The sequence below is a fragment of the Nicotiana tomentosiformis genome, chromosome 3 (genome assembly GCF_000390325.3).
Source record: "Nicotiana tomentosiformis chromosome 3, ASM39032v3, whole genome shotgun sequence".
Lineage (NCBI taxonomy): Eukaryota > Viridiplantae > Streptophyta > Magnoliopsida > Solanales > Solanaceae > Nicotiana > Nicotiana tomentosiformis.
In genome coordinates, this window is record NC_090814.1 from 131876917 (window position 1) to 131902284 (window position 25368).

The 25368-nt window shown below is 35.2% G+C and overlaps 2 protein-coding genes across 8 annotated transcripts; one reads left to right on the forward strand and one right to left on the reverse strand.

Annotated features, from left to right (window-relative positions):
- The first annotated feature begins 6535 nt into the window (after positions 1-6535).
- On the forward strand, positions 6536-8028 carry LOC104100082 (probable CCR4-associated factor 1 homolog 6). Its single transcript, XM_009607252.4, has 2 exons — positions 6536-6858; positions 6947-8028. Exon 2 carries the CDS (start codon positions 7060-7062, stop codon positions 7885-7887), a length of 828 nt encoding a protein of 275 aa, XP_009605547.1. The 5' UTR covers positions 6536-6858; positions 6947-7059; the 3' UTR covers positions 7888-8028.
- A 2932-nt stretch (positions 8029-10960) lies between these two features.
- On the reverse strand, positions 10961-24164 carry LOC104100081 (factor of DNA methylation 1-like). 7 transcript variants are annotated; one of them, XM_070197628.1, is made up of 8 exons: positions 24001-24163; positions 23343-23422; positions 15636-16533; positions 15045-15226; positions 14718-14807; positions 14206-14493; positions 13849-14067; positions 10961-11501 (listed from the first exon to the last, which is right to left on the reverse strand). In XM_070197628.1, the coding sequence occupies exons 3-8, from the start codon at positions 16531-16533 to the stop codon at positions 11271-11273; spliced, it is 1908 nt and encodes a 635-aa protein (XP_070053729.1). In that variant the 5' UTR covers positions 23343-23422; positions 24001-24163; the 3' UTR covers positions 10961-11270. The 7 variants fall into 7 exon arrangements, with proteins under 7 accessions (XP_070053729.1, XP_070053728.1, XP_070053730.1 ...); XM_070197627.1 differs by lacking the exon at positions 23343-23422 and having other exon boundaries at positions 24001-24164; XM_070197629.1 differs by lacking the exons at positions 23343-23422; positions 24001-24163 and adding an exon at positions 23725-23742.
- Positions 24165-25368: the final 1204 nt, after the last annotated feature.

Consider the following 25368-nt stretch of genomic DNA (forward strand, 5'->3'; position numbering starts at 1 on the left):
AACGCCCAACAAAACAGTAATGAGTTGTGTAAAGCTGAAAATGAGCTTATACGCCAAATTGAGGAGCTAAAAGTGGAGAGCCAATCACTCGAGAATATTTTTGTTGATGATGCCCATGTTGAGAAAAGTACACTAGAGCCATGTGAGGTAGCAGATAATTTTATATTTGAAGACTCTAATGTGTGCACATATGAGGATGTAAAGAGTAATACAATTCTAGAGTTAGGGCGTATTGGTCCTCATTTCAATCATTTTTCCGACATTGTATTTGGATGATGACATGGAAATCGAGTCATCTAAGCCTTTGGAGGAGTCAATGGAAGAGGAACATGATGCCTATATTTTTGAATTTGTCATGCCAAAAAGCAAAAAATACATTCCTCATCTAAAGGCCGAGAAGTGTAGAGTGAAAAATTTATTACTTGGCCTGGTTATCTTTGTAGCCCCACCACTGGAGCATAGCCGCAAACTGGATGCCATGTTAGGGGCTCAATTCATAAGTTCGAGGTGGAGGCAAAAAGTGGTTCACGTCGTGCCGCTACGTTAAATCAGGCGCTTGTTGGGAGGCAACCCAGCGTTACTGCTTTCTTTTATTTTTGTTCACTTTTTATTTTATTTTATTTTTATTATTTTGTAGTATTTATTTTTGTTTTGTAGGATTATGAGCATAGGAAGCAAAGCCATTAGAAGAGTGCAAAAGCGAGCTAGATAGTGAGGACTAAGTGTGGGGTGCCCACACAAAGGACGATACCTGGGGGAAGTCTGAGTACCTCGTGAGCCGCTATTGCTTCGGCCTTTGGCCTACCAGGGAGTCTCGTTTACCCTCTTATTATTTATAATGTGCATTGAGGACATTGCAAAATTTTAAGTGTGGGGTGAGGAGATCGTTTGGATGAGTTTCTGTGCTATTTTAGCTTAGTTGTAGTACTCATTCTTAAGTGTAGTAGCTTTTGTGAAAAAAAAAGAAAAAAAAAACGAAAAAGTAGAAAAATTGGACTTTTCCCGACGATTGATCTCCTAGACAGTTTTCTTGAGGGATTAAAGTCTAAACAAAAATTCAAAATATGTCTTTTAGCTTTCTTTAGGTAGTAATAATCCCCTGTGGTTTTTCTTTGTGCCTCGGTTCTTTTCCATGGGATGTAGTTTGAACCGGATAGTTTTTTTCTTTCCGAGTAGATTAGGAATTTAGGGAATAAAAGGAGCAAGAATGATGAACCTAGGCGCCCTTGACTTGTTTGATAGTAACATATTTATACTTTCGCATGTGTAGTATCTTTTGTATGATTTGAATTTATTGATGATGCCTTGTTAAATTGGATAGCATGTTTTGTGGCGCCTATGTCTCGTTTACTTGACTTGTGTTCACTTTGCGCTTAATGCTTAATATCTCGTTGCTCCGTGAATACTTGCATTGTTTGAGAGTCGGAATGTGACCGTCCTTAATGAGTCATGTGCCATGTGTGGTAAGGTTTTTGTGTAGTCCATGTAGTGTACTTGTGTCTAGAACTTGCCCAGTATGTGAGTTGAAGCGAAATTTTAGGTGATGCTCGGTTTGAAAAATGATTTTAGGCTTTCTTTGATCTTTTTGAGCTTATTGCTTATCACAAATAAAATCTATCCCTAGTTAAACCTTTTGAGCCTGTAGACCTTTTATTTGGTACCTACATTACAAGCCTATACCCTTTTTATTCTTAATTGACATTGTTTTGATCCTTTTACCTCTTAAAGCACTTTAATTGTTAGATGAGCGCTAAAAGAAGTAAGAAGGGACTAAGTGTGGGGTGACTTTTGAGTGGAACCAATGAAAGAAAGAAGGGTGCACTTATTTTGTAAAATAATACAACACAAAAAAAAAAAAAAGGGGGCAAAGAAAAATATAAATGAATAAATTGTTGTCTTGTTCTTGCTAGTGGGTATGAATTAAAGTAGTGCTTAAAGAAAGAGGAAATATTGTTTGAAGTGATATTATTGGTGAAATTGAAAGGGTGTTGAAGAATTCGCGCTTAAGTTATTTGATGATGTGTTAAAGTGCTTAGGAGGGTGAATCACTATTCCTTAAATATATCCTACCCGTCCCTTAGCCCACATTACAACCATGAAAAAGTCCTAATTGATTTTAGATCGAGCGAGCTTACATTAGTAGAGATTTACATTAAGGGCAAGCCTATGGTACCAACTACATGCATGTGACTTCTTTTGTGAGAGTGAGCGATTTTCTTTGTGAGCATGAGATTCGAATGTGTGGATTGATTCTACTCTCTCTGCTTTTGTTGTGAGGGCACATGGTTTCACTAGGGATAGGTAACGTTATTAGACTTCTCTATGATGTTGGTTGTTCAAGCCATGAGTGCATTGTGACATTGAGTCGGTTTTTGAGGTTAGGATTGTTGTGAGCATGTTGTCTTTGTTCGAATATGTTTAAAGAAGGGCATAAGAAAAGGGAAGTGTGTTGATGCATAGTCTAGAGCCTAATTGTAGCAAATAACCATGGTCATATATGTAGTGTGCTTTGAATGATAAGAGCTTAATTTTATTTTGTTTACTATAGTGATGGTTTGTTCGAAGACGAACAAAGGTTTAAGTGTGGGGTAGTGATGTTTGGCATATTTCGATATGTGTTGATGTTACTTTGCCCATGTTTTAACCACTTCTTGATGTTATTTAATCTTTAAAACGTCCAACATGGTGTAATTATTGGTTTGATGACTAATTAAGTTATGTGTGACAATTTAAGGTGTTCGGAGTGCAAAATATGAAGAAAAGGTGGTTTAGCCAGAGGAAGAAGGGTTGGATGCGTCGCATCCAACCTAGGAAAACATCATCCTGCATGCAACCTTAGCAGTGAAGTTGGGCCATAGCGTCCGCCATCGCGTGCGAAACTGGGAAGTAGAAGAGAAGGCTGGATGCGTCGCGTCCACCTTCGCATGCAAAGCTGAGAAATGGAGGACAAGGTGGATGCGTCGCATCCACCTTAGCATCAATCCCTGAAGCCGAAGTGGACTAGGAATAGGAGAGCTTTGGCCCACGACTTTTGTACGCAATATATAAGCTAAAAACGCCTCTTTTAGGCTATCTAACATATTGGGAAGGGGGAAAAACCACGACAAAGCTGTGGAGGCCGGAATTCATCAAGTTTCATCTTTCTCCCACCAAACTTAGTAATTTTTATGTTTCTTTGTATGATTTGTTGTTTGGCTACCATGTCTATATGGAGCTAAACTTCACGTTCTAGGGTTGTGGTTCTTTCATGACTATTGTTATTCGGATATTGATTTTGACTTCTTGATTTATCATATTAGTTTATTTATTCAATCTTGCACTTAATTATTTAATTGCTTGATCACCAATTGAATATTATCTCCGAATCTAGAATTGAACTCGAAAGTGGGAATTCTATATTGCATATAGGATTGAGTAGGGCAAGTTCTTGAACTCGGGCATCGGGGAACGGATTCGTAGTTAGGATAGACATATACCTAATTGCCTTGCTTGGTTGATTTACAGGAATTATAAATGCGTTCTTGTTGATTCTAACTCCATAGACATATAGGCGTTAGGTTAGCTTGAATAGGCGAGTAAGAACTCGACAGATTCTTATGAGCATTAACCGTGTCAACCAATAAGCTAGATAAATTAGTCGGTCAATTCAATTGAAGAATACAATAGGATTGTTAGATAGCCCATAACCCTAGATCGTTTTCATTACATTGATATCATTAAAATCTGCTCTTTCTCTGTTCAGAGTTTATTATTTATATTTTTCTTATTTAATTAGTTTAGAATAAAATATTTTGAGGTTTAATTCTTGTTTAGATAATTAGGATAGTCTAATTTAGTTAATAGTTAATCATAAGTCCTCGTGGGTTCGACATCCGACTTTTAGTCACTTTATTACTTTACGACCGCGTATACTTGCGTGAGTGTGTTTGGTCGCAACATTAAACAAGAGGGATATTGGTTTCTAATTGATAATTTCTATAGCGATTTTCAAGTGTAACAAATAGTATATTTAAAACAAAATTGGTATGGCGTATTTTTTTTAAATGTAAATAAATTATTTTGAAATGGGATTATTTTTTAAAATATAATATAATTTTAAAAATAAAAGATAAGATATTTTTGAATTTTAATAGATAGTTTTTAAAATTATTATAATAGAAGTCATATCATGAATAAAATCAAGAAACCAAAATCTTATGAAATATTTACATAAATATCCGGCCAAATTTATTGTTTAATTTTTGTAGCTAATATAGATAGATGATATATCGATAACACACGATTATACATATACAGTCAAAACCCTCTATAACAACGTCGTTTGTTCCGAATATTTTTGGATGTTATAGCGAAATGGTGTTATAGAGAACATATATTATAACATAACATAAAAATTGATTCTGAAAAAGCTTGGCTCTTATAGTGAAGTGTTATTATATAAATATGCTGTTATTGAGAGATCTGGCTATATTATATATGAATTATATATAAATTACACATCCTTTAATTTTTTAATTTAAGTGGTTAGTTGAGCACCTATTTAGGTTGATTAGATAAAGCCAAAAGAAAAATATTAAAGAATTTCAACCAAAGACTAAAAATATAAATAAAGTTCTTATGTAGACAATTTCTATTAAAACTTATCATTTTTTAGCGAATTAAATTAATTTTTTCATAAAAAAAAAGAAGAAGAAGAAAGAAAGACATAAAAAATAAGATAAAAGATAATAAATATATAAAAAATGTATGAAAAATCAAAAAACCAGAAATAAGAGATGACAACGAATTTCTTCTTATGTTTCATCTTTGTTGAGTATAAAAAAATTGAAAGTTGATCTCATCTATTTCAAATATTTTTTTCAACTTAAATACATAGATTATAAGATAAGGATATCTTAGAATATCTTTTTAATTTACATTGTGTGTCGTTTTTAAAAATCACTATTACTAACAAACTTATATGATATTTGAATTTGAATTTGAATTTAAATACAATTTGAGTAGTTTGCATTAAGGTTAAGCCAAGTATAGTGCCGAGAAAAAACTACTTGGCAATTTTAAGACAATATATGCAATGTTATATAATAACAATCAACTAATTTAACATTTAATGATTCAAAGAATAAAAAATCTGTATATATAGGGTATTCAAATTTCAAAATCCGTGGCTAGAGATATCGATAAACTCAAAATGGAGTCATATTGAAATAATTTTTTTTCGGCTAAAGAATCATTTAAATTTCTAGACAACCGATCAAAGTGGATTTTAAATTAAGGATAATATCTTCACTTGCATCATTATAAAGATGATCATTATTAAAAAAAATATAAAATTTTAGAAATTGATATTTCAAAATAGAAATATTTTTTGGAAGATAACAACATACCAAATAAGAGTTCTAAGTCGTAGTAAAAGAGTCATGTCGTAACCAAAGGATCGTTCATATTGTGTCAATCTTTGTGCTTTGTCATAAATACGAGTTATTATTCGCTTTGTCGATATTTTTAGGTTCCAATAACACTAATGAGAATGGTGCAAAAATAAAATTATCATTGCGAGAATTGAGAAAATGTTAGTCTTTCTTCATGTAGTGTTTCTTAAATAATATGTAGTGTTTCTTAAATAATATCTAACGATTATTTATAATTATCCAAAAAGTTTAAATTTTAAGGTTATTTACATATAATTCAAATAACTCATATACTTAACATGGTTAATGTCAAATACCAAAATGGAGTCATATTGGAAAAAACATTCAACGGCTAAAGAATTTTTTATATTTTTAGATAGCCGACTAAAATGAGTTTTGAATTAAAAATATAAAAATAATAATTATTAAAAAATAAATTTTAAAAATTAAAATTTTAAAATAGAAATATTCATTAATAGATATCAACACACCAAATAAGAGTTCAAGTAGTATTTATTTGAGTCAAGTCATATCCAAATAGTCTTTCATATTCTCAACCTTTAATTATTTTACCATAAATATGAGTTATTATTTTTCTTCCTGATAATTTTTAGGATCCAACGACACCGACGAGAATGTTACCAAAAAGAAAAAATAGAATTATAACTAGGAGATTTGAGAAATTGTTAATTTCATGTAGTATTTCTTAATTAATATCCAATGATTATCTAATATTTATCGAGAAGGTATAAATTTTAAGATTATTTATATATAATTCAGGTAACTCAAATGGTTGACATGATTAGTGTCCACGTATCCACGCGGGTGCTAATACTAGTAAAAAAAAAAAAAAAAAAAGAAAAACAAAAACCAAAAACCCTTAAAAAATATATATGTACGAGGAAAAAAAAAAGGGAACCATAAATGCAGCCAACCTACAAGTTGTCCCCCTATTATTATTATTATTATTATTATTATTATTATATTATTATTATTATTATTATTATTACCGTAACAAACAAAGTTCCTCCAATTGTTTATTCCCACAGAATATTCCAATATAGAAAAATCCAAAAATTTAGTTCTTAAAACATTTATATATTTGTTTGTTTTTGGAGTAGTGAGGAAGCGGACAAGAAAGGAGGGTCCCATTCTCGTTCGCCCCAAGGCTCCATCTCTTTTTCTCCCTCTAGACTCTAGAATAAGAAAAACAAAACAAAAAACAAAAAAAGAAAAAAAATACAAAAAAAGCACTTCCATTTTGCCCTAAAATTTCATATTCTTATTCCTCTTCGCCGCCTCATATTGTTCCTGTTCAAACCCTAATCTTACAAATCGCTCTCTCTCCACACACATATATTTATTTGTATATATTTCGGCGTTGTTGTTGCATTCATTTCAAATCATCGATTCATGGTTGAAAGTTTGAATCTTTATTTATTGAAAGGTAAATATTATTTTTAAAAATCGATTTTTATGTGAAATTTTTTGTTCGCGTTTTGCTAATTTAGTTAATTTTCACTTTCTTTTTGCAGATCTGATTTTGATTTGAGAGTTTCAAAGAGATCCGTTTTTATTCCGGCGATTGTATGGTCGGAATTGTGAGGGTAATTTTATCATTTGACTGAAAGTAAAATCTTCGGCGAAAATGTCGATTTTGCCGAAAACCGATTCGATTCACATCCGAGAGGTTTGGATTGACAATCTGGAGGAGGAATTCGCGTTAATCCGCGAAGTTGTCGATGAATTTCCATACATCGCAATGGATACGGAGTTTCCCGGTGTCGTAATCCGGCCGGTCGGGAATTTTAAGAATAGTTACGATTATCATTACCAAACCCTAAAGGATAACGTGGATATGTTGAAATTGATTCAGTTAGGGCTGACATTTTCGGATGAAAAGGGCAACTTACCCAAGTGTGGGACCGACAAGTACTGCATTTGGCAATTCAATTTCCGCGAATTCAACCCTAACGAGGATGTTTTCGCCAATGATTCGATTGAGTTGTTGCGCCAGAGTGGCATTGATTTTACCAAGAACATTGAAAAGGGTATTGATGCCAAGCGCTTTGGGGAGCTCTTGATGTCGTCAGGGATTGTGCTGAATGATAATGTGTATTGGGTTACTTTTCATAGTGGCTATGATTTCGGGTACCTGTTGAAGCTGTTGACTTGCCAGGATTTGCCTGATACACAGGCGGATTTCTTTACCTTGATGAATGTGTACTTTCCTGTCATTTTCGACATCAAGCACTTGATGAAGTTCTGTAATAGCCTTCATGGTGGATTGAACAAACTCGCGGAGCTCTTGGAGGTTGAGAGGGTTGGTGTTTGTCATCAAGCAGGTTCAGATAGCTTGCTCACAGCTTGTACCTTTAGGAAGTTGAAAGAAAACTTCTTCAGTGGTTCACTGGAGAAGTATGCAGGTGTCTTGTATGGTCTAGGTGTTGAGAATGGGCAGAACAATACCCATTGAAGAAAAAAAATTAAAAATTAAAATATGAAAAAAAGATAGATATGTATTACTTGTGTGTGCTGTATGATGCCACACTTCCAATGTATACTTTTGGTAAAAAGGTTTGTGGTTATTTATGATATCCACCTTATTTTGGCTTAATACATCTTTTTTCTTCCATCCTTCATGTTTAGATTTGTCAATGGTGTCATTCCTGTGCGAATGCTCATTGTCTTGCTCCAGGTATAAGAAAGATATAATTTTGACACTTGCATATGTGGGCATTAGCTAGTAGTTTCCAGGTTCGTTCTGATTTTTCCCCTCTGCTTTTTGTTGAGCTATGGGAAAGCGAGCATATGCAAGGAGATAATGTTGTACATTGAGAACTACTTTTGTGCTGTTGTGACATATTGGTTGGAGTTGAAAACAAATGGTGCTGGGTGAGTGCATGGGCACAATAGAGGGTTTGCACAACCTGTAATTATGCCTGATGCAATGGCTTAGTGCATAAAATATATTAAATCTTTAATTATTTATTAAAAAAAGGTTCTGGGTAAGGTGGTAATGATTAAGTTTGTCAATGACTGTCAAATGATTATCCTTAATCAAGGTCTTCCTCTAACTGAATACAAATTATCACATGATTTACAACCAGTAAGAGGCTTTTGTTCAGTTACTATTTTTGGGAATTATTTATAGCCATGCAGACTCCATAAGATTTTTCCCAATTTTAACCAAGAAAGAAACGAGAGATCAGGAGTCTGTGGGCAACCCCTTCCCTTTTCTTAAGTGGAGTCAGTTGCAGTTTAGAACTATTCCTTTTGTTCTTGTGCGATCTTATCACCCCATTTTTCAGCACCTTCTACCTGTCAATACTGCAATTTACTTGTCCCGTATATGTCCTATGGAGGATAGCTTGGCTGGCATGTTGCATCAGCATCAGGATTTCTGTTTTCTGATTTACTACCATGCATGGATAGTTGGTTTTCCTTTTTCCTTGTAGTGCTTGTGGAGTGATTTTCTGTTGGGAGGAGGGAACTTGTCTCTGAGCTTTGGTAGTTTCGTTGTCCTTGAATTTCTTACATAATTATATTATGGGAAGACTCTCGGTTTAACATTTAATTGTCTACTGTGATTATTTAATAATGTTAATTCACAGTTACTTCAGATTGCGGAAGTTTTTAGAGCTGCTGATTCGTGCTGTTGAATGACCAGGCGATTCTGATATTCTTGTACTCTGTGGGTTTAAACGCTGCAAGTGAATTTGGTTATTGGAGTTTTGAATTGGTACTTTGAGTTTGGGAAAAATTAGAGTAAAGGTAAAAGAGGAGAAGAGGAGGTAGAAAGGAGATCCATTAACTTTGCTATCAACGAAAAAAGGACATCACTTAATTTCTGTTGCTGCATTATGTGGAATATGAAGAAGCTTAATGGTAGAAAACTGGTTTTACAGTTTGCTAGCAATTCATGTCACTTGCAGGTCTTAATCTTGTGAATCAAAAGAAGATGCGAGACACTTGCTGGCATATATTGTTGATCTGCTTCTGCGGAAACTTGTTATTCAAGTTTTTGTAAACTGGAAATCTCATGATTGAAAGTTACTTCGGTATGCTCTAACTTGGGTTGATTAACAGAAGGCAACTGCTTATTAGTACCTTTTATGATATTGTGTTAGGAGCTGATTCACTGTTAAAGAACTTATTGGGGGGTAGTGGAAATAGATACTTACAAGGGTTTGAGGCAAGGCGACCAAATATCTCAAATCTTTCCATGTAGGTATTATGCTTTGTTAACAAACGAATTAGCTTTGACAGATTCGATCTCTAAGCAAATATGAAGTTGTAGGGAAGGAGGTGTTGAAAGTGAATACTTCTTAAACTTTTATGTAGTCATGACATAACTTTGTGCATATGGTGCTCCTGAGGATAGGAACTTTTTGGAAACAAACCACCCCTCCCCCCAATCCCAGAGCTCAAGTCTTTAGTTGGTGTCAGAGACTGAGTCCTCTTGTTAGATAACATGGAGACAGAGGCTTCTGATTGCGTCATACGTCAATGTAGGTGAGTGCTGAACAACAGACTTCCTAATGGTTTGAGGGGCGGGATCTTGTTGGCTTGTTTGGTTATGACATATTTGCTGATATGTTCATTGGTAATCTTATTAGTTAAATCAGACAGAGCATGCACTCTGACCGTCAGAACCTTCTTTACATTTATCTTTTTGATCTTACTTCATAATTAAGAACAATGAACATCGTGTTATCACATTTAAGGATTCCGCTAGCCTCCTAAGGTTGGCGGTGCTTTGTTTGTCCTTGTAACTGTGACTAGTGATGATTTCTTAGTAACGAGCATGTTCAATGCTGAACATATGTAAGTTAACGCTTGTCCGATTCTATTGAAGAATTCTCTGACAGGCTTTCCTTGAATGGATGTGTTGTTTTCGTCACCGGATTTTATACCTTGGATAGTTGGATGTAGTCTGGGTTAAAAGAAGCCGAATCACATGGACGATTGCTGCTGGTTGCATACATCTTCTTGTGCTGTTTTTCTAGCCCCTAAGCCTTGCTGATGTTTGTTATTTATGCATAGACAACAGGATCCTTGAATCAACATGCTAATGCTCTCATCACACTTGCATAAGCCAAAGTGAAAGATAGTTTACAGAGGTATTCGGCAAAGAGTTGAGAGGATTGACCTTCGGACTTACTTGGGATTTCTGATTAATTGCATTGAGGAAATTTCTTGGACTATGGTGCATACCTTGGTCTATAGGAAATATTTTCTCCCGATTTTTTCTTTCTCTGTTGATATTATTGACATGGCCTATGAAAGGAGGCCATGTCCCATGGACAGTATTGCAAAATGATACAATTTTCTTGGGTTTTGCACATTAATCCGTCCATAAACACGTTATACTGTAGGCCGCATGGAAAGCTGTTATATCTCTATATGCTTGGTATCACATACAACAACATACCCAGTGTAATGCTTGGTATCGCATACTTCAACGTATTGTCTCAAAGGAGAAAAGCCAACGGGCACAAAATCTGGTCGCAAACACAGTTTCAAATAAAAATTACTACAAAAGACAATTGAACTTTTAAAGTACCATTTCTCAGTGGCATATCAGAGTAAGATAATCATATTTTCAACTGTAACCAGTCAAATCCCAGAAAGGATAAACTCCAAAGAGTAAAAAATATAAGGGCTAACTGGACTTACTGCAGCAAGAGATGACAACTATCTTGCAAAAAAATCTGAATTCTAAAAGTGCATATATACATTCACCATGTAATATCTACTATTCTGCACGCCTAACAAAGAGCAAGTGTACTTGTAAACAGGATTCCATTTGACAATCAGAGTCCAGAGAGGAGAAGAAGACAGAAAGGCACCAAGCAATCATGGTCTCTTGCGCTTATGTGTCTTCAATTGCTTGAAAATATAGCTGGTAACTTCCTTCAGCGTGGCCTTCCTTCCTTCCTTGAAATTCCATAGCTCATTAATTATGTACCTACCACTAGGATTGTATTCCTCTATCTCCTTCAGAGCTGTAGTCACCGCATTGTAGATTTCATCCCCCCATTCCTCCTTCAGTTTTTGTAATGCTTCATCATTCTCATCTATCACTCTCTGCATTTGCAGCAAAAATGGTCACACTCCAAGCCTTCAACATGACATGATAGGCTTCTGTCTCTTTTGCTTTTTGATTTATCTAAAGCAGAGTGGATAGTAAAATTTGGGGACAAAAGTGCAATGTTTATTTTGTCTGCTAGTATAAAAAATCCTTCTAAAAAGAGATCAAGTGAGTAGCAAACTTCAATTAGGTAAGCAATTTAACCCTTCAATTATTTTAAGCAGTGAAGATGACCTTAAACTATTCAAACATTGTGATCCTAACACTTCTAGTAGATTATTTCAAATGTCATTGTCGTAAAAAATCGGATTGGAGATTGCTAATTTGAATTTGTGAAGGGCCATTTAGCTAATTTGAGACGAGAAAACTTCAAAGTATAAATCTTAACGTTATTCTCTCCAAAATATTCTTTGAACAAAAAATGCAGCAGCAGCAGTAGATATAAGATCTTCATTATACAATTAAAGTATTTGGGGTTTTCGTTTTAGTAAAATCTTGCGAGTATGAGGAGAAGAAAAATTTAATGTAAATGTCACTGTCGTAAAAAAATGGATTGGGGATTGCTAATTTGAATTTGTAAAAGGCCACTTAGCTAATTTGAGACGAGAAAACTTCAAAGTATAATTAACGTTATTCTTTCCAAAATATTCTTTGAACAAAAAATGCAGCAGCAGCAGCAGTAGATATAAGATCTTCATTATACAATTAAAGTACTTGGGTTTTCGTTTCAGTAAAAACTTGGGAGTACGTATGGGGAGAAGAAAACTAAAAAATAGAGTTGATTGTTAAATGAAGGGAATAAAGACCTTTATATTTTATCCTAAGTAGGGCTGGTCTAGTGACAAAGAACCTCCATCTCCAACCATGAGGTTAGGGTTGGGTTTCACGTCACAGAGGGGAAAAATGTAAGGAAAGATTCACTATGGTCCTTGGGCAGAGGGGTTTGCGGGCTGTGGTTTACCAAACATAAAAGGAGACTTCGTTGTTCTTTGAATTCATGTTGAAAAAATGCATCCTTAAGTGACTAAGATGCCTTTAGAAACATTCTCTATTAGAGATATGTAAAGGAATATAAAGTATGAAAGCTATAAAGGTCATCTTCACTCATAAATAGCTAAGGGTAAAATTACTTTTCTAACTAAACTTTAAGAGTACTAGAGCACTTTGCCTTTAATGAAGTTCTTCCGCTTTGACCAGACACAAAGGAAAAGAATTTAAAAAAAAAAATGGATGACCTTGGAAGCTAACTAAGACAAGAGAAGTCCTCAGTCCTTAACCTCAAACCTTTAGATGCCATACATAACTCTTAAGGGCTCGTTTGGTAGCCGGTTAGAGAGGAGTTATCCATGTATTAAAACTAGGATAACTTTATACATTGTTTCGTTAAAAGAAGGGGAAAAAATAATCTCCACATAGAAGCTAGCATAAGTTATACAATGTTTGTTTGATTTTTCCTCTTTTCCACATAAAATGTAGCATTGCTAATATAATGTTTGGTTCATATTTTTCTTTTCCGCATAACTAATACAAGTATAAGTTATGAGTGAATCTATGTATTATTTATGCAGGGTAGAAAGTGGAATAACTTATACACGTATTAGTAATACTTGTATTAAAACACAAAATGACAAGAATGCCCTTTATTCAAACTTGTATTTTTTTGTTTAAAAATATATATTTAAACTATACTAACAATTTTAATAAAATAAGGTAAACTAATAATAAATAACACTCACATTACATTTATATTACTAATCCTTATATAACTACCGCATAACTAATCCCCGCATAACTAATCCATGCATAACTAATCCCAACATAACTCAACCTTGCATAACTAATACATGCATAACTAATCCCTGCATTACTTATTCCTGCATAACTAATACATGTATAACTAATACCTACATAACTCTAACCGGCAACCAAACGACTAAGTACACAAAAAAAATCTATAGATTTCACTTCAATGAATACTTAGGCGTCATTTGGTTTGAAAATAAGTTATGCTAGGATTAATTATATTGGAATTAGTTATCCTGATATTATTTTTTATTGATTGTTAGGTATGTTGTATTAATGTTGAGATTATCAATTTTACTATTTTATCCAGGGATAACCTATTCTGAGATTCCACCCGCTAGCAAGTATAAGTTATCCGATACTTTTTTTAATCCAGGTATAATTTATCCCTGGATTAATAACTAAACAAGAGATAAGGCGGTACTAAATTTTTATACCACGATAATTTTACTTATCCATCATACCAAATGACCCCTAACTGAAAGGAACTAAATTGGCAGAAAAAGAGATAAAACGAAAAAACGAAATCAAAGAACAAACCTCCACACGCGACTCATCAACCATAACAGTTTTAAAGGGATGCCAGTCTTGGGCTTTTAGTTTTTCCTGCCACAGGGAACACAGTTCCAATGCCTTGATGTCAGCTTCCGCACTTGGTAACCTCTGCTTCAATGCATTCTGAAAGGCCTTTGCATCAATTTCCCCCATTCTTTTTATCCCAATTTGGGAGCGTCCACTGGTCAACATCTCTTTCAATCCCTAAAGAGAGTATTATTTCAAAAAGCTCAGCATCTCACAAGTTATACATTCTTACAACATGAAACTCCAACATGTCATAAGGTTGTGACTTCATAAAAAAATTGAAAATCTTACTGCAATTGATACCGAATATCATACATCAATTAAGGCGTGCCGTGCATCTTGCAACTCATCATTACTTTGGCGCTCCTTTGCAAGGAGAGTCTGATTCAGGGACTCCATATCATCCATCTCCTCCATTTTCTGTTTCAGCTCCTCGTTCATCTCCTTAATCTTATTTTGTACAGCTGCATCATCATTGCTTCCAAGGTGCTTCATAACCTCTAGTTTTCCTTTAAATTCTGCTATTTCCATTTCCAGTTTTTGCCTGGCATCTATTTCCCTTTCTAGCTCAAGTATCTTTCTCAAGGCTTTCTCCTTCTCCCTCTGGATATTTAATATCAACATGAGTAAAGCTCTATTAACTTTGTGCTAACGACAATAGCAGAAATCCCAACTTGCAGGTTTTGGAAGAAGCATATGCAGAAATATATATATGCAAAGACATGACAGACAGAGTGGGAGAGATGTGATTATGAATGACACACCTTTTGTTCTTCGACAAAGACATGACAGACAGAGTGGGAGAGATGTGATTATGAATGACACACCTTTTGTTCTTCGACCAGTCTTAAGACATTCTCATCAGCTTTTCTTTGTTCCACAGAAGCCATTTGAAGTGCTGAATTTCTCTCATCATTCTGAATCAACAAAATAAAATTCAACACATTATAGTGCAGCCTACAAGTGAAAGTCCAACAGAACTGACTGGAAAGTATTGAGCATTAGTTCGAAAGAGTTGGCTTTAGAGGACCAGCAGCTAGAGAGTTCCATTCTACTACAGGCGAGACTGCCGAAAGAATATAAACCCATCGCTGGACTATCACGATAAAGAGAAATATTAATATATAACTTTGACTCATGCTGGAATTCAATACCTGTTTCTTCTCATCATCAAGCTTTTGCTTTTCTCGCTCAGTTAAGGCTTCACGTTTATTCAGTTCTCTGCTCCAAGCATCAAGCTTCTTCTTCTTGCTCTCCAACTCTACACTTAACATTTCCTGCTCTAGCAGGACCTTCTGTACATGCTCACGTGCAAGGCGTTGCATCTTCCTTGATTCTGCAGAAGTAGACTTTAATTATACTATAAAACTCGTGGCACTTCTATTACCCGATGAATTCCCAACAAAAGGGGCCTCTCTTTAACTTGTGAACTTTGTCAAATCGAGTATCTATAATCACCTTACAAGTTTTCGAAGAAAATGTAAGATGCTTAGAGTTAGGGATATGTTAACTAAAACAATTTTCAAGAGATAAACTCCAGTTAACCCCCTTCGTCCAAGTAACAAATGAAACAGATCAATTTTAGAGAAGATGCACCAGAACTGGCACTTTATAATGTCAAGTCTAGATATTCTCACCTATCTAATGGACAACATCTGATGGCAGGGATAAGAAACATAAATTTCATACATTATCTGCAGATCAGAAAAAAATAATAAAAACAGAAGAGGCTTGCAACTGAAAACCTTCAAAGAAAGCATGGTGTAGCATGTCTTTCTCCTCAAGCATCTGACTAAGAGATAGCGTATTCAAATTGAATCTTGTCTGTAGCTCATCCAGATTTTCATTTTTCATGTCAATTTCATTGGCTAGATTTGCTACAACCTTCTTTTTATCATGTATTTCTTCATTAATTAGGTCAGATATCTTCTTCAACTTCCCCTTCTCTCGCAGGTATTCTCCTACAGCCCCTTCTGCTATATAATCATCTTCTCGAGCAACCCATCCATAAATATTTGGACCAGGGCAACTTCTATCGGCTTTCCATTCTCGTTTGCTGCAGTGAGAGGTTTCGAAGGACATCTCGAACTCCATTGCACCCTTAAAACCAGTCCAATCACTATTGAACCTCACAATAGCTTCGGAAACCCTAGCTTGGTTATCATAGAAAAACTTGGCTTCCGAAGGTATATAGATGGAAAACTTTCTCAACCAGTACTCCTTATCGTCTAGAGATCTGCCATTTGCTGCTTCCTTTGATATATTAACGACAACCCCAGTCCAAGGCCAACAGAACAGTTCAGTTTTTTCAGGTTCTGAACGTTCTGGTGTCACAGCACGTGCAGGTATTGGCTCAACCTCATTTACTAGGTCTGTTTGCAGATACTTTGCAAGAGCCAAATGGTTTGCCTTCTGCTTAGCCCTTCGGTTAGCAGAACCTTTACCAACCCCTGTAGCATGTTGAAGAAGGTCCTTGTACTTGTAGTCTTGTTTTTTCTTCCCTGCACAGAAGGGACATCTAAGGGACCCATTTGGACCCTTCACTCTCAGCTTTTCAGTTCGTAATTCTTCATAAGGCTTCTCTTTGAACTCATAAATCTCAGAGTCACTCAACTCTACCTCTTCATCTGAGCTGCTGCTCATCTGGATTTGATATAAAAGAAGAGTCAATTCTAAAATGTACATAATATAAGCAAATATCAAGGGGAATCAAGTTAAATCTTAAACAAGCAACTTAGAGGAATTGAATCATAGCTGAAGATGTTAAAAATATTCTATGCCGCACGTGAAAATCAGTTAATATGCAGAGACTGTGGAGCAAGCAACAAAGAGGACTTGAATCATAGCTCAATATGGTACAGATATCATGTATAAATCAGTTAATATATAGAAACTGCGGAACAAGCAGCTTAGAGGACTTGAATCATAGCTGAAGATGTTACAAGTGACCTACGGCAGACTGGAACAAAGTACAAAAATAGAAGTGTTACCGATCAACATAACGAGAGAAATCAGTAACTTTAATGAAACAACACTGACAGACACCACTAAAATTATATACAGTACATACTACTCGGAGAATATTATTTTATTGATAAATAGATACTACTTGGAGAATAAAAGGGTATTTTGACTGGCACAGCATATTTTCGCCTCAATCCACCAGACATACCATTTAATAATTGATTTTAGACTGAAGAAAAATATCAGACGAAGAGATTAGGATGTTTCATGCAAAACCTGTCATTTTTCTAATAGAAGAATATTCAGAGGAAATTTAAAGCCAAGTTCTGAATTGTTCTATCTCAGAACGATTAAAATGCACTATTTCCAAATACTCTAATTTAAAATTCCAAATAGTAGTCAGAATTATTTTAAAGGATGATCAACTATTTTATATAGCGATCAATATAACTCAATGTTGGGATTTTAAGCTTGTGTAGCTTAAAGAGGGTGAATGGGAAATGGAGGGAAAATGAAATATTTGAGTTTCCCTTGGGAAAGTGACATTGTCCCATATCGGAGGAAGAAAAGACTTTTGATGGGTATATATATAATTGCTCTTTCTTCTAGCTCTTAAAGAGTTAAGAAAAAGGCAAGCCTCGCGCCGTCGTCGTCGCTCGCTCGGCTACGGCTACAGATTCGGAGATTGATTGATTAATCTTTTTGGACAAAATTCCTTTCAATTATTTAATTAATTAACCCATGACCCGTGACCCGGTTTGGTCTTTCCCGGATTATTTTAAATGCAATATTTCAAACAGGTTGCAAACCTTTTCAGAAACATTGCCAGCAACTCTATAAATAGAGTTTGAATCCCAGAATCTTTCCTTACGAAATTTTCTGAGCTACTTCTTCTTCTGCACAATATTTTCCAGTGTGTTTTACGACCATTGAGTGGTTCGCAGTTCATCAGAGTTTTTGGTACCAATACACTGGTGAGTTAAATCGTTTTATCCTGGGAGGATATATTCCAGCACCTCGGGTACTTGAGGGGAATAATTTCCTTAAGAACACACTGTGTATTCAGTGGGCTCGATTTATTCCTATACTGTTTTTTGTTTTTCCGAATCTATTTTGTTAAACAAGTATTACTAACTTTCTGTTTTGTTTTTTCAGAAAGTTTAATTGTTTATTACAGCAATACAGAATTTATAACATTCTTAAGGATTTTTTTTTTTTTTTTTTATATTCTGTATTTTGTTTGTGGAGATTAAAACCTGTGTGGTTTTCCTGAAGATGACTTCCGGCAAGGTGTTAACGCTCAACAACGTTCTTCATGTTCCTACTATTAGGAAGAATTTAGCTTCTACTTCTTTGCTTGTTAAGAACGGATTCAAATGTGTATTTGTTTCTGATAAAGTTGTTGTAAGCAAGAATGAAATGTATGTTGGAAAGGGCTACCTCACAAAAGGCCTCTTCAAACTAAATGTAATGGTTGTTGACAGTATGAATAAAATTGCAGCTTCTTCTTATTTATTGGAGTCAAATGATTTATGGCATATTCGTTTAGGACATGTCAATTACAAAACCTTGCGGAAGTTAATTAATTTAGAAGTGTTGCCTAAATTCGAGTGTAATAAATCAAAATGTCAAATATGTGTTGAGTTTAAGTTTGTAAAACATCCTTATAAGTCTATTGAAAGGAATTCAAATCCTTTAGACTTAATTCATACTGACATTTGTGATATGAAGTCGACACCATCTCGAGGTGGGAAAAAGTATTTTATTACTTTTATTGACGACTGCACTCGATATTGTTATGTTTATTTGCTTAATAGTAAGGATGAAGCAATTGAAGCATTTAAGCAATACAAGAATGAAGTGGAGAATCAATTGAATAAAAAGATCAAAATGATTAGAAGTGATAGGGGTGGAGAATATGAATTTCCATTTGCAAAAATATGTTCGGAATATGGAATTATCCATCAAACTACTGCACCTTACACACCTCAATCCAATTGAATTGCGGAAAGGAAAAATCGGACATTAAAGGAAATGATGAATTCTTTATTAATAAGTTCCGGATTACCACAGAGTTTGTGGGGCGAAGCTATCCTTACAGCTAACCGAATACTCAACAGAGTACCCCACAGCAAAACGCAATCTATTCCATATGAAAAATGGAAAGGAAGAAAACCCAACTTGAAATATTTCAAAGTGTGAGGGTGCCTAGCAAAGGTACAAGTTCCTTTACCTAAAAGGGTTAAAATCGGACCAAAAACTGTTGATTGCGTTTTCATTGGATATGCTACAAACAGTAAAGCATGTCGGTTTTTGGTTCAAAAATTCGATAATCCCGAAATTCACGTTAATACGGTAATGGAATCAGATAATGCTGAATTTGAAAGCATCTATCCGTATAAAACTGAATGTGAGTCGTTAAGTGAAAGACCTAAACGACCTCGGGAAGAACCAAAGGAAAATACTCCAAGTATAGAAGATCCAAGGCGTAGCAAACATCAAAGAACATCTACTTCCTTTGGACCAGATTTTGTGACATTCTTGCTTGAAAATGAGCCTCAAACTTTTAAAGCAGCTATGTCATCTTCTGATTCAGCGTTTTGGAAAGAGACAGTCAATAGTGAGATTCAATTAATTTTGGATAACCATACATGGGAATTGGTAGATCTTCCTCCAGGAAATAAGCCTTTAGGTTCGAAATGGATCTTTAAACGGAAAGTGAAAGCTGATGGCACTATTGACAAATATAAGGCAAGACTTGTTGTCAAAGGTTATAGACAAAAGGAAGGCCTTGATTACTTTGACACTTACTCGCCAGTAACGAGGATAACATCTATTAGGGTGTTAGTGGCACTAGCGGCTGTGTATGGTCTTGAAATCCATCAAATGGATGTTAAAACAGCTTTCTTAAATGGAGAATTAGAGGATGAGATTTACATGGAACAATCTGAGGGTTTTGTTGTAACTGGTAAAGAAAAAAAAGTGTGCAAACTTGTTAAGTCACTTTATGGACTTAAACAAACACCCAAACAATGGCATGCCAAATTTGACCAAACAATGTTGGCAAGTGGGTTTAAAATCAACGAGTGCGACAAATGTGTTTACATTAAAAACACTCCAGGTCATGAAGTCATTGTTTGTTTATATGTTGATGACATGTTGATAATGAGCAAAAACATGGCAGATATAAATGCTACTAAGCGCATGTTGGCTAGCAAATTCGATATGAAAGACTTAGGAGTTGCTGATGTGATCTTAGGAATCAGAATTCACAAGACTCCACAAGGTCTAGCATTATCACAGTCTCACTACATTGAAAAGGTACTTGACAAGTTCAAGTATTTGGATTTCAAAATTGCCAAGACTCCAATTGACGTGAGTTATGCACTTCAAAAGAATGAAGGTGAAAGTGACTCACAATTGGATTATGCAAGAGTATTGGGAAGTTTGATGTATATCATGAATTGTACACGACCAGATATAGCATGTGCTATTAGTAAACTGAGTCGGTTTACAAGTAATCCCAATCACATACATTGGATGGCAATGAAACGAGTTTTGGGGTATCTCAAACATACCCAAAATTACGCTTTGCATTATAACAAATATCCCTCCGTGATCGAGGGATATAGTGATGCAAATTGGATCACTGGATCATCTGAAGTTAAATCCACGAGTGGATATGTTTTCACAATTGGGGGTGGAGCAGTGTCTTGAAAATCATCCAAACAAACGTGCATCGCCCGTTCTACAATGGAATCTGAATTCATAGCTTTAGATAAGGCTGGTGAAGAAGCTGAATGGCTCCGAAATTTCTTGGAAGATATTCCATTTTGGCCCAAACCTTTGACACCTATTTGTATACATTGTGATAGTCAAGCGGCAATAGGCAGGGCAGGGAGCGTTATGTATAACGGAAAATCTCGTCATATACGACGGAGACACAATACCGTTAGACAACTACTCTCTAGTGGTGTTATCACAATTGACTACATAAAGTCAAGAGATAACGTGTCGGATCCACTTACAAAAGGCCTATCTAGAGAGGCAGTTGAAAGATCATCAAAGGGAATGGGGTTAAGGTCTAGGACAAGTCATCATGACGGTAACTCTACCTAGCAGACTGGAGATCCCACGAGCTAGGTTCAAAGAGATCAAACAAAGTTATGAATGACGGTTCAACATTGTCAAATAACTCAACCCATTCTCGTGATGAAGACAATGTTCAGAAATCAAGGTAAAGCATTAAGGCTTTTTGATGAGTCAACAAAGCTTAAAGATTTTTAATGATTTGCTAAGTCTGGCAGGATATGACCAGATAGTGTGTCTATAGGATTACACGTTTAGAAATCACCTATGTGAGTGTGAAGTGTAAGCCGCTTCAAAGGGAATGAAAGTAAAGGCCCATTCTCTAAGCACTCATGAAACCAGGCGGTGTTCATGGGTGAAACGAACACAACCGTGAGAACCATAGATGGTTAAGGATTGATTGTGTGACTTATGTTGTCTAGGTATATAACAAAGCTCGACGGTTCAAAGATATCAAATCTACCGATTGACCGAGTATATCCGATATAAGTTCACTACGGAAAGTTCAAAGGGAAACCTACTTATCCAGATGCAATTAATTCTTGCATGTAAAACACACACGCGTCCGTGCATTCCTTTATTTTATAGCCATTCCCCATTCATGTGGGGGATTGTTGGGATTTTAAGCTTGTGTAGCTTAAAGAGGGTGAATGAGAAATGGAGGGAAAATGAAATATTTGAGTTTCCCTTGGGAAAGGGACATTGTCCCATATCGGAGGAAGAAAAGGCTTTTGATGGGTATATATATAATTGCTCTTCTTCTAGCTCTTAAAGAGTTAAGAAAAAGGCAAGCCTCGCGCCGTCGTCGTCGTCGCTCGGCTCGGCTTCGGCTACGGCTTTGGCTTCGGCTTCGGCTTCGGATTCGGATTCGGTCAAAGATCGATTGATTGATTAATCTTTTTGGACAAAATTCCTTTCAATTATTTAATTAATTAATTAAATAATTAACGAAAAATTCAATCCGGAATAACCCATGACCCACGACCCGGTTCGGTCAGGCCCGTTTTATTTTTCGGATTATTTTAAATATATTTTTCCCGCAATATTTCAAACACCCTTTTTCCAACAGCCATGGTTGTTTCTGAAAGGTTGCAAACCTTTTCAGAAACATTGCCAGCAACTCTATAAATAGAGTTTGAATCCCAGAATCTTTCCTTACGAAATTTTCTGAGCTTCTTCTTCTTCTGCACAATATTTTCCAGTGTGTTTTACGACCATTGAGTGGTTCGCAGTTCATCAGAGTTTTTGGTACCAATACACTGGTGAGTTAAATCGTTCTATCCTGGGAGGATATATTCCAGCACCTCGGGTACTTGAGGGGAATAATTTCCTTAAGGACACACTGTGTATTCAGTGGGCTCGATTTATTCCTATACTGTTTTTTGTTTTTCCGAATCTATTTCGTTAAACAAGTATTACTAACTTTCTGTTTTGTTTTTTCAGAAAGTTTAATTGTTTATTACAGCAATACAGAATTTATAACATTCTTAAGGATTTTTTTTTTTTTATATTCTGTATTTTGTTTGTTGAGATTAAAACCTGTGTGGTTTTCTACTCCTTCTGAATTTTACTATTCTGATTTGAAGATATAAAAAACTTCATCAGAGTATTGAAATTCGTAAAACGATTTGAAGAACATAAAAACTTCATCGTTTTTCTGTGAAACAGTATATATAAACTTCGGTTTTATTTATTATACATACTGTTTTTGTTAATAACAGTATTGTTTACTGTTCTGATTTTGCCATTAATTGAACTCTTCTGTTGTTTCCAGTGAGAAAGGGCAATTGATAACGGAAATTCTTCTGCGACTATTGCGGCAACGACGATAGCCTCGTCAAGCCGGACTGCTGTTCCACCGGCAGAGAAACCGGGAAAATTTTACGGAGCCAACTTCAAAGGATGGCAGCAAAGGGTGTTCTTCTGGCTTACCACATTTGGTATGCAGAAATTCACTAGTGAAGAACCTCCAGTGCCTGTTGCGGACATTGCCAGACTAGTGAAGAACTTCAATTCTAGCCATGATGTCAACGAAAACCGTTCAATTTGCACTTTGATGAGGCAGAATAGGAAGATAACAAGGAAGTAAAACAAGTAGATTAAAGATCCATTTGGAAAATATATCTCAAAATAAAATAAAAGTTTTATCAGAAGTGTATAATCTTGTCAAAATACTAAAGGTGGTGTTCATGGTTACTAGACAAACTAACGCATAATCTTAATTGACGTATGAACTCAGAGGCAGATCTAATTATCATTCTATGGGTTCATCCGAACTTTGGTTCAGACCTTGTATATGTGTTAAAAAAATCCAATAAATAAGTACAAAAATATATTTCGAACCCAGTAATCAAACGGGCTGTGATAAAATTCTGAATTCGAAATAATTATGTGCAAACCTCCGCATGAACTAAAGATGACCATACGCCTCTTTGAGAGGGGATAAGTTTTTTGTGCACTTGATTTAGAATACTTCAAACTGCAGATAGTAAGGAGAAGATTTATTATTATTGACTCAGAGCCCATAGGCCTACAATCTTACACTGACAAATTAGTTCTCAGGTTTAAGTCTCTACCCTACTATAGATTACTAACATTCGAGTATCGTGAATGAACAAAAAGTTTTATAGCTAAGAGGTGGTTACATTCTAAAATACAGCGCAAGGAAATCCAGAGCTTTTTTTTTTTTTTTGTTTGTTGAAATCCATAGTTTCAAACACAAAAAAACTTTGAAAGCAAAATAACATTTCACATATACCAAGATAACTGGTCAGACTTTACCGAGTTACTTGGATACAAAATTGCAACGAACGACTCGTAAGAGCGGTAGTATAACAGCCAAGTTACAGCTGCTCCTCTAAACTCAAATTCTTAAACCAGTCGCTACTGCTGCGAAACCTAAACCTCCCACTCCTCAGAACTAAGAACAACTAACAAAGGCAGAAAAAGCTTGTAGACAACAAAAATAACATGGTTCAACGCAAAAAAAAAATAAAAAAAAAATACGCCACAACAACAAAGTGGAGAAAGAAAAAGCAATTTTCTGCATTTTAATACCTCTACGAAATGTGTGAGCTGTAACAACAAAATGCAGGCGATGATCGACGCTCTCTTTCCACTTTTTGTATAGTAGAAACAAATAACCTAAAGTGGTAGCAAGCCGGCAGGGGGAGGGGAGAGTGTACTTTTTCTGCTCAGTCCTCAGTGGCGCGCTTCACGAAGAAACTGCCTTGAGCTGTAAGGACAGCTGTCATTTTCCCCAGGCACTGACTGGAAAAAGGAAATATTGGGCTTTCCTACGTCATTGGAATATTGGGCTTTCCTAAAGAAGCCCAATAAATATCATGGGCTTGTTAGTTGGAGTTTACCGTGGAGCTGAATAAGGGAGCTGTGCACAAACAGTCATACTTAGGACTACTATTTAAGAATTAGCCAGTACTTATTTTTAATTTCAGGACATTTATTTCCTGAAAAATTAAATTAAAATTAAAATTCATGTCGTATTGGCTAATTCTTAAATATCATCCTCTAAGAGGAGCTACCTGGTGAATTTCTACACTGAAGTGTTTATACTTTCAGTATTGTGTTTGTCCTTTTCGTCTTTCTCATTATGATGATGGAGAACAACTTTCAAATCTGGATAGAAGAAGCAAGAATTAAAAGTGTAACAAGACAAGCTTGAGCCTAACGTTTTGGAACGACGTTATGTCCTTATCGTAAAATAGCATACTCAACTAGCTCCTACTAGCCTCTAATTTTTAGTCTATGTTCATAGCTAGAATTTGATGCTCCTTTTATCTGTGTCACTTCACTCGAAAAAGAATAATGGAGTTGTCTATTGTTTAAATAGTTCAATAGATTATTGAAAAGTGGTGATATACAATTATGTATTTCAATTATTCTATTTATATTTCATTTATGGAATAATATCTATTACTCTTATTTGTTACATGCCTTGTATGCCTAAGTTTTTCTTTCGAAGGAGCTCTCTATTTATACGTGATTACTAGCTACGTAAAATAGCAAAAATGACTCGTATATAATTTCGAAAAATATACATATTTTAAACCGCTGCTAAAAATAATAGCTTATGATAATGAATACATATGATAATGAATAACCGTTGCTAAAAATAATAGCTAAAAATAATAGTTTATGGCTCGTCTATTTGTATATATGTATATTATATACCTATAATATACACATTTTAGTACACTATTAGACAAATGATAATGAATGCAATTAATTTCAGTCGATCGATTAATTTTATTTTTTGCCTTATAATTTTAACAAAATTCTTAGCTAGAGTGGGTACTCATCTCATCATAACTATTCATTCGGGTTCGGATTCTCCAATCAGGACTATTCCGTAATCCGATTAAGAAAAACAGAAAGAAAATGTTATTCTCTACTCCGAATAGGAGA